The sequence below is a fragment of the Ostrinia nubilalis genome, chromosome 1 (genome assembly GCF_963855985.1).
Source record: "Ostrinia nubilalis chromosome 1, ilOstNubi1.1, whole genome shotgun sequence".
Taxonomy (NCBI): Eukaryota; Metazoa; Arthropoda; class Insecta; order Lepidoptera; family Crambidae; genus Ostrinia; species Ostrinia nubilalis.
Genome location: NC_087088.1, coordinates 13,055,837 through 13,072,250, shown reverse-complemented (window position 1 = coordinate 13,072,250; position 16,414 = coordinate 13,055,837). Strand labels below are relative to the sequence as shown.

At 35.1% G+C, this 16,414-nt stretch overlaps 3 protein-coding genes across 4 annotated transcripts; 2 read left to right on the top strand and 1 right to left on the bottom strand.

Annotated features, from left to right (window-relative positions):
* Positions 1–924: 924 nt before the first annotated feature.
* On the top strand, positions 925–5,142 carry LOC135073052 (trans-1,2-dihydrobenzene-1,2-diol dehydrogenase-like). Of its 2 annotated transcripts, none has more exons than XM_063967075.1 (6): positions 925–1,144; positions 2,730–2,934; positions 3,228–3,519; positions 3,638–3,884; positions 4,109–4,262; positions 4,632–5,142. In XM_063967075.1, the coding sequence occupies exons 2-6, from the start codon at positions 2,730–2,732 to the stop codon at positions 4,748–4,750; spliced, it is 1,017 nt and encodes a 338-aa protein (XP_063823145.1). In that variant the 5' UTR covers positions 925–1,144; the 3' UTR covers positions 4,751–5,142. The 2 variants fall into 2 exon arrangements, with proteins under 2 accessions (XP_063823145.1, XP_063823137.1); XM_063967067.1 differs by lacking the exon at positions 925–1,144 and adding an exon at positions 1,212–1,317.
* Positions 5,143–5,244: 102 nt separating this feature from the next.
* Positions 5,245–7,264, bottom strand: LOC135073076 (gem-associated protein 2-like). Its single transcript, XM_063967095.1, has 4 exons — positions 6,859–7,264; positions 6,296–6,608; positions 6,112–6,211; positions 5,245–5,447 (listed from the first exon to the last, which is right to left on the bottom strand). The coding sequence occupies exons 1-4, from the start codon at positions 7,084–7,086 to the stop codon at positions 5,339–5,341; spliced, it is 750 nt and encodes a 249-aa protein (XP_063823165.1). The 5' UTR covers positions 7,087–7,264; the 3' UTR covers positions 5,245–5,338.
* Positions 7,265–11,411: 4,147 nt separating this feature from the next.
* LOC135072992 (probable RNA helicase armi) lies at positions 11,412–15,965 on the top strand. The gene is made up of 6 exons (XM_063966994.1): positions 11,412–11,728; positions 11,879–12,294; positions 12,450–12,856; positions 12,970–13,122; positions 13,215–15,509; positions 15,589–15,965. The coding sequence occupies exons 2-6, from the start codon at positions 12,105–12,107 to the stop codon at positions 15,940–15,942; spliced, it is 3,399 nt and encodes a 1,132-aa protein (XP_063823064.1). The 5' UTR covers positions 11,412–11,728; positions 11,879–12,104; the 3' UTR covers positions 15,943–15,965.
* The last annotated feature ends 449 nt before the right edge of the window (positions 15,966–16,414 follow it).

The window sequence follows — 16,414 nt, the reverse complement described above, 5'->3', positions numbered from 1 at the left end:
CAAATTGTTAAAATTGACTTACCTAGACCTATATGTATAATGAGCACAATGAGTTATAATCAATCTAAATTAACAATTACGAATTTAAATGAGGGGATAGTAATTCGTATGCAGCAGCCAATATTACCATAGATCAAGTGGGGTCAAATACGCACTTTCAGTGTAACAATACAGATTGAATAACAAACAAGGAAAAAGTTTATCTTCAACAATTTTATTGTTAACTATAATTACTTCTTTCTGTACGTCAAATTATGCCCGTTTACGTAACTTCCTGCAGCCCACCTAGGCGAGACTGAAATCTAACCTAGGACACAGAATGATTTACCGTGATGTAACTAGATGTAGTTAGAAGAAACCGGATTAAATTCTGGTGAATAAGTATGTAGGTATCTCATTCAATAAAAAGAAAACCTAATTAAGTTAAACAAAATGTTCGTTCGTTAGTTCGTTTCAGCCAAATGACGTCCACTGCTGGACAAAGGCCTCCCCCAAGGTTTTCCACAATGAACGGTCCTGCGCTGCCCAAAATGTAAACAAAATGTACCTACCTACTTTGTAATTAAGTAACTAATTGTGTTAAAAAATGTTCCGTTAATTAATGTCATCGCCTAAAAATTTACAACGCGCTAATATTTATACGTTTGATATTTTGTATGATACAGAATTATAGGCGTGGTAAAATGTTAAATACTGATTATAAATCGGAGGCTTTTCGATATAAATTGCCTAAACTTTGAAAAAAAAAAAAAAAAAAAAAGTAATCAGTACGTTTATAATCGTATAACGTACCTAAATCAAGACAGAATATTTTACATCGTCTTTCAGCCAAGGAAGTGCACAGTAACCGCAAAGTCATATTGAATTTACCGCCTCTCTCGAAACTGTGCCTGTGGCTCAACGAGCGAGGTGTCATTTGCATCGTACGACAGATTGTGGCCGTATTTGTAATCACGTATTTGATACCGGTCTGACTAAATAGTCTCGTAACCTTACCCTTGTAGAGTTTTCTGATAGCAATAACGCGAGAAGCCGTTTCAAACCAAACTTATTGGCGTGTTTCATTGATTTACTTATGTAATCAAGCACTTCCCAAGTGCGATATTGTTTGTTCTGTCTACGTGCGAAAGACCGTGATTTTAAGGTAGGTAAACTACTTAACTAGCTATTTGTCATCCTAAAAGTTCCATTAATTCCAATCATGACTAGGCATATCGACTTCTTAACATGTCTACAACTGATATGAGATAATAATAGCACTCAATGGTAGATAGCGCCAGCCGCAAATGTTGTTAGTCTGTTCGAAAATATCGCAATGTAAGTACGAGTACATTTTATTTTTAATCCACTTTAATTTATTGCCTTAATTTGTTTTAATATAAAGTTTTTATAAAGTAAAAATAACAGTAAAATGTATTAAAACAAACATAGTAAAGCAGAGTCGTTTATGTACTTACCTAGTTGTAAGTAGTTGCTGTTACCGCGCGAAAAAAAATTCAACAAGTTATGAAACAATTTCACAATTATCTGGGGGCACGGCAGTGCCCCCACCAAGTCGAGCAAAAAAGCGGCACGGCCGTACCATCCTTTTCTCGAAGCAATTCAGGCCATTTTCGACCGCCTGTAACTTCGTTGTGGATAAAACTAGAAGGCTGAATTTTCATTAGCTATGCAGGCATTGTAAAGACACGGTATATTTAAAATTTCATTCAATTTGAACCAGTAGTTTAAGAATTATAACGGGTCAAAGTTACTTAATTTTGTCACTCACTGACTGACTCACTGACTCACCGATCATCAAAACTCTAAGGCACTTCTAGCAGACCTAGAAGCTTCAAATTTGGAATATAAGTAGTGTTTGGTGTATGAATCAAGGAAAAACTAAAATATTTGGGGGCACGGTAGTGCAACCGCCAAGTCGAGTAAAATTTTTCAATTTCGGTCCAGTTTTCTAGATACATAACTGCTGTCTACAAAATACAAAAAGAAAAGGTATTTGGGGGCACAGTAGTGCAACCGCCAAGTCGAGTAAAATTTTTCAATTTCGGTCCAGTTTTCTAGATACATAACTGCTGTCTACAAAATACAAAAAGAAATGAGATCCCATCAAAAACAATACTTGTCAAAAAAACCAAGTCTCGCAACTCAGTTGTTCTACGGTAAAAAGTTGTGAGATCCATGTAATACCAAGTCCAGGCCAGGAAATCTTTAACGTTTTACATAAATATATTGACTTGGCCATCGCATGAAAACACGTGTAAATTAAATTATTTAGTGCGATGGCCAAGTCAATAATTTATGTAAAACGTTAAAGATTTCCTGGCCTGGACTTGGTATTACATGGATCTCACAACTTTTTACCGTAGAACAACTGAGTTGCGAGACTTGGTTTTTTTGACAAGTATTGTTTTTGATGGGATTACAAGTTTTTCCCACGCTTTTCCTTATGGGGCAGATACTGTTTGTAACGCAAGCACGACTAGGCACCTACTACTTTACATCAAGCTGGCATAACTAGTTGTCCTCCTACCTAAAGTTGCACTAATGCATTTTTGCAACAAAAATGTATAGTCCTGATAAGCTATAATTTAAGTTTGATCTCAACAAGAAATAGGTAATAAAGAGGGAATGATTTAGCTTTGTTCTGTTAATTCCAGAGATTCCCGAATTAAAAAAAGTTTGAAATATTCATAAATGCAATTTTAGACTTTTTATGACTTTCCTGCCAGATGACACTTCGTTGGGGCATCGTAAGCGCTGGCAAAATCTGCCATGACTTTGTGAACGGGTTTAATTCGTACCCCGATGTGGGAGACCAGGTCATCGCCGCAGTGGCAGCCAGGGACAAAAGCCGAGCTGCAGAGTTCGCGAAATTGCACAACATCCCGAAGGTGTTCGGGAGCTACCAGGAACTGGCTCAGAGCAAAGACATTGGTATGTTAACGCAAACTCCCAAAAAAATATCCTAATTAAGTAGGTATAATGTATAAAGTCAAGTTGGCAGTGACTCAACGAAAAAGTCGGGAGATTCCAATGTTCATGAGTAAAAACCAATCGAAAGATTTTATGAGCCTCTTCCACTGATGGGCATTGCAATCTTCGTCGCGGTGTCCACCAGTGGAGTACATAACGTGAATACACCGGTGGCGCTCCTTGTGAGGGAGAAGCCAATAGTGGGCTGCTATTGGCAGAACTGAATGAAATAGCTTTGAATGTTTAATTTTTAGATATCGCTTACATCGGAGTTCTGAATCCTGATCACTATAATATTACAAAGCTCTTCCTCGAGAATGGAAAGCACGTGCTGTGTGAAAAACCTCTTTGCTTGAACTTGAAGCAAGCGCAGAGTTTGATCAACATAGCCAAGCAAAAGAAGCTGTTTTTGATGGAAGCAGTTTGGTCTCGCTTCTCGCCGGTGTATCTGAGGCTGGAAGAAGAGATAAAAGCTGGAAAAATAGGAGAGGTGAAACACGTGGATGTGAATTTTGGAGTCCCCATAGTGGCTGTAGACAGACTCAGGTATTTCCTTCAGTTTTTTCAGTGTAGACTCTACGCTTTGGACCCAAGACTACATGAAAAATACCTCCACAAAGTGGTTGAACTTCTTGATCACTGAATTATTTAATTCACTTCACAGAAAGAAGGAGCTTGGCGGCAGTGCGATACTGGATATCGGAATATACACGCTGCAATTTGCGCAATTCATATTCAAAGATGAGCCCAAAAAAGTAACGGCTGTTGGTAACCTTAACGAGCTGGAAGTAGACATAATTGACACCGTGGTCCTGGAGTATGAAGGCGGCAGGCGCGCTGTTATTAACATTGACTCGACTCTAAAGTTGTGGAATAAGGCAACTGTCGTAGGCACTAAAGGCAGGATGACGGTAAGGATTTATATAATTATTTAGCAATTAAGCAGAGTACATATTATTATCAGTTATCTTCGCGAAGTTCTACATAAGTATGGAGCACATAAATGAAAAAAGAGCAAAAAGCTAATAAGCCAAAGAAAAGTAGTAGGTGTAACATAACATGTTGCGAACCGTCTAGGACAAATACTTTTTTTAAAACTGTTTACCTATCGTACAATTGACTGAATTTTTCACAGATTGAAGATCCTTTCCATTTCCCAGAAGTTTTGATCCACGTTGATGGCACAGTAGAAAAAATTCCACTGCATACTTCTAACATTACATTCTTCTTTGAAAACAGCGCGGGACTTGTGTTCCAGACACTCGAAGTGGCAAAATGTATTCGGAAAGGTAAGAGTTTACAAACACAATCCTAAATTTATAGATTTAAAATTATAAACCCATACTGGAGATTTCGCGATATTTAACGTAACAAAAATATCCATTACCGCAGCTCCATTATCGCGGCCTTAAGCGCTGTGCCTTATTGTTATAAAGATCTAGATTTTTGTTCTATTTTGGGTATATTTACTGGTGTGTCGTGACTCGTGTATATCCTAAACAAAACAAGGTGCATGCACCTGTGCCACTCCGGGGCTTCTAACAAATTTCGCATGGCACTCACACAGCCTAAAATATTAAGATTTAATACGTCTTCCTAAATAAGTTCCCAAATAGACATTTTCATTAACTCGTTTATGCGCAAACGTTACTTTGCAGGCCTTTTGGAGTCTCCAAGGATGCCGCACAAAGAGAGTCTTTTGTTGGCGAAACTTGAAGACACTGTGAGAAAACAAGTTGGTGTGCATTATGACGTGGATGACGAAGAATACCCTTAAAACTGATGTTACAATTATTTTCTAAAAATATTTAAGAAGGTAGATTATACTTGTATGTCAGAGCTTGGCCTACCTATTTATGATAAAATCACATCCAGTTTACATGGCGAATAAAACCATAATTTAAAAAGTTAACATAAATAAACTATGTAAATATTGTAAACAAATGAAAATAATCAAAGGAAATTCAATAAAAACTGTCCCAAAATATGTCAGTAACTTAAATTGATGTGTACAGAAAGCAAAAAATCTCTGCCCCCCTAGACAAAACGCACTTTTTGATCGAATCGAAAATCGAATCCGTCAAAACTCCATACAAAAAAGGGGCTTTTCGACCACTTTTCGACTGGTTTACGATTATAATGTGCACTTTGTCTAGACCCACTGTGCAGTGTTCACTATGCATTAAACAGTCCAATAAATTCGCGAGTGGCATGACTCAAGTAAGCAGAAAGGTTTTAAGTAGGTATTAAAAATAATAAAATATTATGTCATTTTGTATGTAAAATATTTTTATTGTACAAAATTTCTTAATTTATTTAATCAATCAGCTATTTCATATTGCTTAAAGTAAATTTTAAAAGTTAATCAATCAGCCAAATCATATTGTCTAAAGTACCTAGCTACAATGCATATAAAAATATTTAACGGTGCAGCAGACACAGTTGCATTTTCTTCTTCAGGGTTAATGTGAGACCTGTAATATAAAATAATGGTACTTTTAGTATTATAATTAAGACACATTTTGTATTTTTGGTAATAATTTGGTGCTAATTGTCTATATGTTACGGTTAATGTGATAAATTGAAAATTATTAATAATAACCGGTTATTATGAATAATTACCGACAGTCGCGGTAAAAGTGATAAATAAATCACATTTAACAGTGATTATTTAATAATTGAAGCTTAGTACTAACAAATTTCATAAAAGAGAACAACATCTTGTGTACGTGCTCGTGTACAGCCAAACTTTTGAACGTTTTGATATCATATATTAATACAATTTGGCATAATGAGTTTGGAGTGTTTCTTGCATAATATTACTTTTCCATGATGCCTATAACATAATGTTTTGATTTAAAGTGAAAAATAGGTTAAGGTGCGGCGGGGGTGGCCCTTGGGCCACCCCTAAGCCGCCTATTTAGTTTTATACACACATAAATGACCTCATATTAATCACATTTACCAAATCTTGCGGTAATTATTCATAATAACCGGCGATTATTCATAATTTTCACATTTATCACTTTGACCGTAACATATACATTAATATCTATTTAAAATCAATTACTTAATGTTAATTTTGTTAATGGCCTTTTCAATTAAATATTACAACACAGATAATGCTGCTGTATTTACCTTATTTCTGCACATTTTCTGGCTAAATCTCTTAAAATGCTGACTGTGTCAGAAACCAGTGGCTGTCGAGTACATGCCAAAAAGGCATATATCCATTGCCCTGAAATTATTTACAAATATTTTATTTAAACAAACCTATTTAATAAAAGAATTGGTATATTCAGTGACAGTATTTTTTAATTACCTGTTTTGTGGTCTATTGTGTCACCCTTTTTGACTTCATCCAACAACTGAATAAGCATTTCTAGACCTCTATCTAATAATTTCTGCTTCAAACCAAGTACACAACTCAATGTTGGTTCCGTTTCCGCAAATAAGCTCTTCCAGCTGTTTATACTGTTAGTTTCTATTTCTGCTTTAGTCAAAGTACTTGGCCATGAAGATTTTTTTGCCAAGAGCCTTGAAATGTACATTCGGACAGCAGAGAAATCTGCAACTTGAATATTTTGCCATTCTATGGTGGGTTTTAGTTTGACAGGGGCCTTTGCGTGTGATAGCTGTGGATCAGACATAATAGTAAAATATTTTTCCTTTTGAATTTATAGAGACATTTACCCTAAAATTTAAAGGGGCCGCAAACTAGGCATAGCCTGTATCTTGGTTGTCTGGTTCCCATTGTTTGGTCTGTGGATAAAACTAGTGTGCTCAATTTATTTTGATTTTTAAAGGGATTTCTGAGTCAATGGCCATATTTAATGTGTAGTTCTAAAGTTATAGTATAGTCAAATTTGTTAAATTTAGACTCACCTCATGAACAAAACAAGATTGATTTTTGGCAAACTTTGTGTAGTCTTTCTCACACGTCGTTACCGTTTTATATTTTTTTCGCTCTTTCATCACTTTTAGTAGATATTCTTCTCCATTCGTGGGAACTTCTTTTAGCTGCACATCCGGGCTGATTTGGAAACATAATGAAGATAGGGAGTCAGAGTCCTCATCATCTTTTTGAGCAATAAATATGCATTTTTCCGTCATTTTTAAATCAAATCATTAATTACTTAGAAAATATATTGGAGGGAATAGGTAAATTAAAACACTGAATGCTATAATAAATTATTGTGAACAAAAGGAAATAAAAAAGTAAAATTTGAGTTTTTAGACGTTTTGACAGTTTTGTTGTTGACTTTTTGACAAGAGGACCAAAGAGGACCACAGACTAGAGCATAAAGCACAAAGCTCGTAAAAAAAACACAAAAGTGACATCAATCATTGAGATACTAAATAAGTGGAGTGGTCTTGTTGATCTTTTTTAAATGATGTATTCTTAATTACACGATTTGGGAAAGGAACATGGCCACAATCACAGATATGGATAGATGCAGCATGTGTCAAAAATTGTATGAAGCCGAGCGTGCCACTTTTTAAACGTCATTAGTGTCATTTTAGCGAATTTTAGTGATTGCCGCAACGTAAAAGTAATCGTATCATCGTACTGCATTCGCAAAGTCATCGAAAGAAATCGTGTGACTCGATTCGAAAATTAATTAATTCCGACAAAACTGATATTTTCAACCGACTTCAAAAAAGGAGGAGGTTCTCAATTCGACCCGTATGTTTTTTTTTTTTTTCTATGTTTGTTACCCGATAACTCCGCCAATTATGAACCGATTTGAACAAATCTTTTTTCGGCGTATAGGTAATACATCAAGGGTGGTCCCATTTAAATTTAATAATAGAAAAAACAACCCCCAAGCGTGGAAAATTGGGGATGAACTTTTTTATACGCAATATCTCCGCCGATTATAAATCAATTTGAACGATTATTTTTTTGTTGAATAGGTATTATCAAAAGGGTGGTTTCATGCGAATTTGAAGAAAATATTTCACCCCCAAGGGTGGAAAATTGGGGATGAACTTTTTTATACGCAATATTTTTAATTTTTAGTTTTTTTTTGTGTTTCAGCATTTGAAGTCGGTTTTATTTTTTAAAAAATTTAATGTTAAATTTATAGCTAGTCTGACTGTGGATTAAAATAATTTTGTAGCGGTAGATGTTATTCTACATTATTAATTTTCTTATTAATTTGCAAATAATATTTTTGTTGTGCCTGATGTCCATGAAAGTAATGATCGTTATTCCATTATGTTAAATAGTACTACTAGTAATTCATACTTTTTTTTTTAATTTATTTAACAACTTAAAGACAGTTACATTGAGACAATTACATTTAGATAGCTTTAAAAACCACTAGGGTTTGATGTAAAGCTAACGAGTTTGCAGTGGGTACATTCACAACTTAATTCCATATTTTTAAATATACCTGACCTAGTTTCATAAAATAAAGACTATTAACTCAAGCTTTTTATTTTTAATAAATGTAAAAATGCGTAGTTTTGCCAATACGTTTTGTTTCAAGTCAGGTAGGTCTAGTTTTGTAGATATTTCTAAACGACAAAATTCAGTGTGGTAAAAAACATTCTAAGTAAAATGAAACACAAAAGATTTTTCTTCATAATTATAATATAAGTGCAATGAATAGTATAGTGCTTTAGACGAGCCCTATAAAATAATCAAAACAAATCAAAAGGTTTGAATAAAATTGTTCTTCCGCCGTCATTTAAAAAAAAGGTAATGGCAAAATATTTATAGAACTTCCTTAGGCAGATGCCTCTACTCTGTCTATTTGAAAAAGTCTGGCACTAGGGGTTTCCCGGGGGCCCGATACAAAACCAAAAACATCTTTATTTTCCTCTTTAAATAAATTAATTCTTACAAATCGTCACATCTCATTATTTTTTTTCACCCTACCAGCGTTTCAATATAAAAACTTGTCTGGTGTATGAATACACGGATCAGTGTGTGTCATAATGTTATGAGTAAGTACGGTTCCTTGGGATCGGTATGAGTGCACCACATACAGAGACCATGGTTTTACTCTTAATAGTACTTACTACCTACTACTCTTAGTTCAGGATATGTATTACTACTTTATACTTCTTCTACTGCTACTTTATTCTAATTAATTATTTGTTACTTGTGCTGTTAATTACAATTCTCAATCCGTTAATAATTTATTCATTTTACCGTGTTCGTACTACTGTCCTCGTAAAATCATCGTTACCGATTGTTGTAATCGGCTTACAATTAACAACGTGTACATCACTCGACCATGTATGTCCATTTGGACATATCGGAATGGCACGCTTTGACGAACAACTTGCTGTATCTACTCTAATCCATATCTGTGGCCACAATATAGACATGAATGTGTCTGACAAAATGTTTGTTTATTCGAAAATATTAAACAGCTTTTTGCGCTTTTAGAAAATGTCTGAGCACGTTTATTTCATAGGCATGCCCGGTCCATGGTATCACGTCACATAGAGCAAGCTTTAGTCTGTGGGGGTCATAGAGTTATTAACCAACTCTATGGTGGGGGTAGGAGGCACAGATATGGATTAGAGTAGATACAGCAAGTTGATCGTCAAAGCGTGCCATTCCGATATGTCCAAATGGACATACATGGTCGAGTGATGTTCATGTAATCCGATTACAATAATCGGTTACGATGATTTTACGAGGACAGTAGTACGAACACGGTAGAAAGAAGAAATTATTTACGGATTGAGAATTGTATAGCCCGACCAGGAACATAAAAACCCTCGCCATGTTGCGGAAAACTAATGGTACTAATTTCTTTTAATGGCAACAGTAACTGAAAACTTCATTGATATGTCACCTTGCATGTCAGTCTATTGCTGTCAAAGTGTAAACAAACTTTATTTTAAATGTGCGCAATTGATTTTGTGTTTTAAATTGCTAAAATCTTTTTATAGTCGTGAAAGAAAAGTGGTTCACAATGTGTTAAAGTATTTGTCGAAGAGAAATACTAAGGTTTCGGCAATATTTTCATTGAATAATGTTTCCGACAAAGGTTGTCAAATTGACTGACATGTTTATCGTATAGTACAGTCCACTATGAAAATTAGCTGTGGTTTGTTTCAACTACCTATTTTAAAGTTTTTTGTCACTTTGTAAGTGTTGAATTTTATGGAATTGGGAAAGAAGTACCGAGTTTGAAGCGTTCATGAGCAGACATTGCAGTTGAATATTCAAGTTCACAATTTGATTATTTATGAATAATAAAATAAATCCTACTAGTTCGATTGATGGTTTCATTTAATTTATTTAAATCAGGTTACCTATAGTATAATCTTTTTCGTTAACTTATGAAAATATCAAATTAGCCCGTAATCCTGAATCCTGATACATAAAGTTAGCCTATTAATTTAACACAGGTACGACTGTACTCAGTGTTGCACTATCAAATGCAATTGACGCGCCTCTATGCCAGGGTTTTTATGTTCCTGGTCAGGCTATAATTAACATCACAAGTAACAAATAATTAATTAGAATAAAGTAGCAGTAGAAGAAGTATAAAGTAGCATTGTTATTAATACATATCCTGCGATGTACTCTTAAGAGTTAAAACCATGGTCCCTGTATCACCTGTATGTGGTGCACTCATACCGATCCCAAGGAACCGTACTTACTCATAACAATAAGACACACACTGATCCATGTATTCATGCACTTGACAAATTTATGTCTTAAAACGCTGGTAGGGTAAAAAAAATAACGAGATTTAACGATTTGTAAGAATTAATTTATTTTAAAAAGGTAAATAAAGATGTTTTTGGTTTTGTATTTAGCAAATTTTCAGTTTTATCGGAATTCATTAATTTTCGAATCGAGTCACACGATATCATTCGATGACTTTGCAAATGCAGTACGATGATACGATTACTTTTACGTTGCGGGAATCACTAAAATTCGCTAAAATGACACTAATGACGTTAAAAAAGTGGCACGCTCGGCTTCATACAATTTTTGACACATGCTGCATCTATCCATATCTGTGGTAGGAGGTATAGATGACCCACGCTGAACTGTCCCACCAAACTCAATGACAGGGGGGCGCTACCATCGTTCAACTATATGGTTTCCAACATGGCAAAAATCGGAACCAGCGATCCGGTATTGACGGTGGCGCCCCACTGTCAATGTCATCGATAGGACAGTCTTGGAACTAGTTTTTTTTATTGATTGTTGTTGTCAAAAAAAAAGGGTTGTGGGTGGTTGTGTTGCAGTTATAGTTCCAAAATACTGGACTGTCCTGTCGATGACATTGACAGTGGGGCGCCACCGTCAATACCGGATCGCTGGTTCAGATTTTAGCCATGTTGGAAACCATATAGTTGAACGATGGTAGCGCCCCCCTGTCATTGAGTTTGGTGGGACAGTTCAGCGTGGGTCATCTATAGCTTGCTACATATATAGTGATCTGTGGTTGCAGTCTTGCAGTTTTCAGTTTTGCACCACATTTTGCACTGTATTTTGCACCAGTCGCACTTTGAGTCATTTGAGTTGCACAAATACACAAATTGTTGCAGTTGCGAATAATATTGCAAATTGCATGCAGGCAAATTTGGCTTGTCCGTGCCGGGTTTTATTGTTTATAATGTGTTAATATTAGTTACTGCAAAACATAGTGATTACTTGCTCAGTGAATAGTACCTCTAGCAGAATTCAGGAATCTTTTGTAGAGGCGTAATGTCTACATCAAGTAATATATCACAATCTGCATACTCTCCATCTGAACCCGAAACTCCTCAGGTATTATTATGATGGAAGCTCGTTTTCCCAAAAGACTTGTTAGCTTTCCGCCCGCGGTTCCGCTCGTGTAAACTACACGATCTTGGCTGTTTTCTTTTGAACTTGTAACTTGATATATAAAATATAATTTAGTCAAGTATTATGTTACAGAGTACTACACAAGCCCGTCTCCAAAATTTTGACCAATCCTTGAACCACGTGGATATTGGTCACAGCATTGAGCAGTCTTTGAAGAGTGCACAGAAAGAAATACACCAGAAGCGGATTCAAACTCTAAGAAAAGAACTTGATTTTTTAAAATCAACTGAATGGGAATTTGAGTATGATAAAGGTTTTGTACAGTAAAACATAAAAATAAGATCAAATTATTATCAAAATGATTTCGTACATCAAATCATTTTTTAGTTATTTATTTTATAAACCTGTAGAAGAAGCTGACGATGATGAGAAAGAAAACTTTTTAGCTGAACAGCTTGTTGATTTAGAAGCCGTCAATGAGGAATATACTTGGAATGAAGAAAGTGCAACAGACATACCAAGAGATGCAGTATGCTTTCAAAGAACTGGTAGGTATTTAAACTTTTGTAAATATGGGTATCATCATTTGAATAGAATATATTTAAGTATGTAATAAAACATATTTTAAGATGTAAAATGTATTATTTCTAAGCCATAAAATGCCATTTGGATATTATTAATAAACATTCTTTTATATTTCCAGGCATTGTAACATATCTCGATGGCAGTAACTACATATTAATTGATGGAATGCTATATTATGACTTATCATCTACTTCAATAACTGTTCGAGTTAACGATAAAGTGCTCTATCTTGCTTATACTGACAAAAATGAGAGAAATGTAGTTGTCAGACTGTTGGAAAACCAAGGATTAAGTTGGGCAGATGATGAATGCACTGAGCAGGACAGTTTTAAAGTTATAAACCATGTTATTATTGGTGAAGTTGATTATCGGCAAGAAAGACTAGTGTACATAAAAGATAGCGACTTGAAATTCAACCTTGATAACGTAGAGGGCATATTTGTCCCTGTAAAAGGTGACTGGCTTGAGATGAGCTGTAGAATACAATTTGATGATAAAAAACCTTGTGATATAGGTTCTGCTCAGGTAAACAACAATTTTGTTTGTTTAGTATTGTTTTCTCATGTCATGCGTTTGCCAGATACTTTAGCTGTATGTACTTATGTAGGTACATTAACATATCAATTGATATGTTTCAGGTCTTGGAAGTGATCTCATTTAAACCAGTGAGGAGTAAAATAAAAAATGCCATGATAACTGCTTGGTTTGGTGACAATGGCATTTGTGATAGACTTATTTATTTTGATAAGTCATGCCTGGATAACTTTATTGAACCGCAAGTTGGGTCTAAGGTACATAATATTTAATTTGGTTATGGTTTTTGGTTGCTTCATTGGGATCTTGTTATTAGATACATAATTACCGTTTTTGTTGAATATTTTAGGTCATGGTTAAAATAATTGAAAGTAATCAAGGAGCTTGCACATGGAGAGCAATAGAACTTATAATCACAGAAACCAAGCTATCAGATAATGAAGAAGTCTCAGATAATGTACCAAATGAAGAAGAGAAAAGTATAGCTTTGGAAAAAGAAAAAAATATGGAAATCACTTATCCCCTTAAATTTCATAATTTAAACATCAAAAATACTGCAGAGATAAAAATGAACGTAACAAATCATGGAAATGAAGTTCAGTTCATAAATAAGTTGATTATACTTAGTAAGAAGAGAGATTCTCAAATAAACATTGAACCATTTCTAACTCGTCCAAAGAGACTATTACCTAAAGAAACATTTACATTCACTATTACCTGCATTCCAAAATTTTTGGGTAATACCAAAGAAGCGTTTGTTATTGCGTGCAAAGGCTTTCAAGCCCGAAGAATTATTGATATAACAGTTGTAAATGAAAATGTATCAATAAATACCAAAAATGCAATGTATAATAACCATATGTATAAAACAGATAAAGAAAAAATCGAATCCATGAAAAACGTAAGGAAACAAGAAAACCAACATATTTTACCTGGTGTGAGACCTGTAAAACCACCAGCGTTCATAGCTGTAAAACTAGGAAGTTTTCCCATACCAGAAAAAGTTTGGTCAGTTATTTTAGGAGATTCAGAACAAACGGCACTTAGTGCTGATTACCATAAGGTAATTACCAGAATTGAAGATAAACTGCCATGCCTATCACAAGAATTAAACATTCATAATTACACTGACAAATGGCATAACTTACTTTATATTGAAGAAATTCAACATAATTTAAACATGAGGGCATATGATAGACAAAAAGTGTTTTTGATTCGCTGCCAGGAGTACCTAGCTTATGAAATTAATGGATTAGCTGAACAGAGACCATCATTAATGAAAGGAGACAAAGTGGTAGTAAAAGATGGTTGGGACACAAGTGCACCTCTTTATGAAGGATATATTCATGTCATAAAAGGAGACATGGTTTTAATGAAATTCCACCAGCGATTCCATGAAATCTACAGTGGTAGTGATGTGTCTATACAATTTAATAGTGGTCGCGCTACCTTTCGTCGAGGTCACCAAGCTGTTAATTTAGCTATATCTAATCTAGGGCCAAGCATATTATTTCCAGGTCGTATTTCACCTCGACCAAGACTAGTTTCTAAAGAAATAGTTACTGGAATTAAATGGTTCAACAATGATCTTAACTTAGGACAGAAAACAGCAGTGACAAACATTTTATTGGGCGAATGCCGTCCATTACCGTACATTGTATTTGGACCACCCGGTACCGGAAAAACTGTTACTGTCATAGAGACTATTTTACAAATCCTGCAGACACTGCCCGATAGCAGAATACTAGTGGCTACGCCATCAAACAGTGCAGCAGATTTAATTACACAGAGATTAATTAAATACAGGGAAAAATTTTCAGATTCAGTGGTCCGGATTATTGCTAATCATTTAGCTGAGTCTGATAAAGTACCTGATAACATTAAACCATTTTGTGCAACACTAGATATTGCAAGAGAAGAAACATCTAAGTCAAAATACTCTGTCAAAGATGGGCTTAATTTGAATTGTCAATCATCTTTTATTGGGAGACATCGAGTTACAGTAGGAACTTGTTTCTGTATAGGAACTCTGGCTTTGATGGGTCTCCCGAAAGGCCATTTCACTCATGTGATAGTAGATGAGGCTGGCCAAGCCACAGAACCGGAAATTATGATACCAATGACTTTTGTTGATAAAGAAAATTGCCAAATTATATTAGCTGGTGATCCAATGCAACTGGGGCCAGTGATTATGTCAAAATACTGTTTAGAATTCGGAATGGACGAATCCTATTTGTCAAGAATCCTCAAAACATTTCCTTATCAGAAAGATTATGCTGCATTTTCAAACGGATATGATCCGCGACTAATCACAAGGCTCACTGATAACTACAGATCTCTGGAGGAGGTCCTCACATTGCCTAGCGAAATGTTTTATGACTCTTCATTAGTGGCTCAAATTGATAGAAATGAAACCTGGATATTAAACATACTGGAAGTGGTTAATGAAATTTTCCATAGAGATGATGTAAGTACTGGAGGGATTTATGTATATGGAATAAAAGGAAACAATATGAGAGCAGAGGATAGTCCATCCTGGTACAACCCTCAAGAAGCTTCTATGGTAGCTCTGACTACTTGCAAGCTGTACAAAAAGCATTTGACTGTTGATGATATTGGAATTATTACCCCATATGTAGCTCAGGTAGTTATTTCTCTAACAACTTTTCTTTAAGTTTATTAATTTTTCTCTAAATAATTATATGTTTAAAAATTGTTTTCAGATCAAATATCTCAGACTCGTATTTGAGGCAATGGGGCTACCTCAACCTAAAATTGGTACTGTAGAGGACTTTCAAGGACAAGAAAGAAAATTAATACTAATATCTACTGTGAGATCTACAGAAAACCTGGTGGCAGAAGACCTAAGATTCACTTTGGGGTTTGTCAATAATCCAAAAAGGTTAAATGTTGCTCTGACTAGAGGCCAAGTCGCAGTACTTTTATTCTGTAATCCGCACCTGTTACGTAGAGATGTGTCATGGAATAAAGTTATTACTTGTTCCGTCAATGAGGACAGATATATGGGGTGTGATTTGCCTGAAGTTGTGAAATGTAAAAATCAAATTGAAATATAATGTTACTTAACTATAGAACAAAACTGATTTTTATTTTTATTGGAAGAGATTAGAAAAACCAAAACCGCATAATAACATCTTTATAACATTATTGAATCTGAGTCGCTCCTAAAATTTGGCAGTGCCTTGAGGTTTCACCCTGCGTAAGTATAATAAAATATAAAAAGAAATGTATAAAATAATAAGTTGAGTTTCTGAATAAAATTCACGCAGTGGGCGGTGCACATAATTGACGGCCACTGTTGGGAGCAGGAAATTTTCGAACGAGTGGTATTCAAGGACCGGAAGTAGGTACTTTGAACCGGTTGGAGGTTGCGGAAGGCATCTGTATGCTGGCAGTGCATGACCGTTACAACGACCAGTTAAAAAAACTTGGAGAAGACCATCCTCCAGCAGTACGTCTTTAGGTTAAAGAAACTCATGAAATGAAATTGAATAATGTTGATTCCATGAACAAAAATGTGAGAAAAAA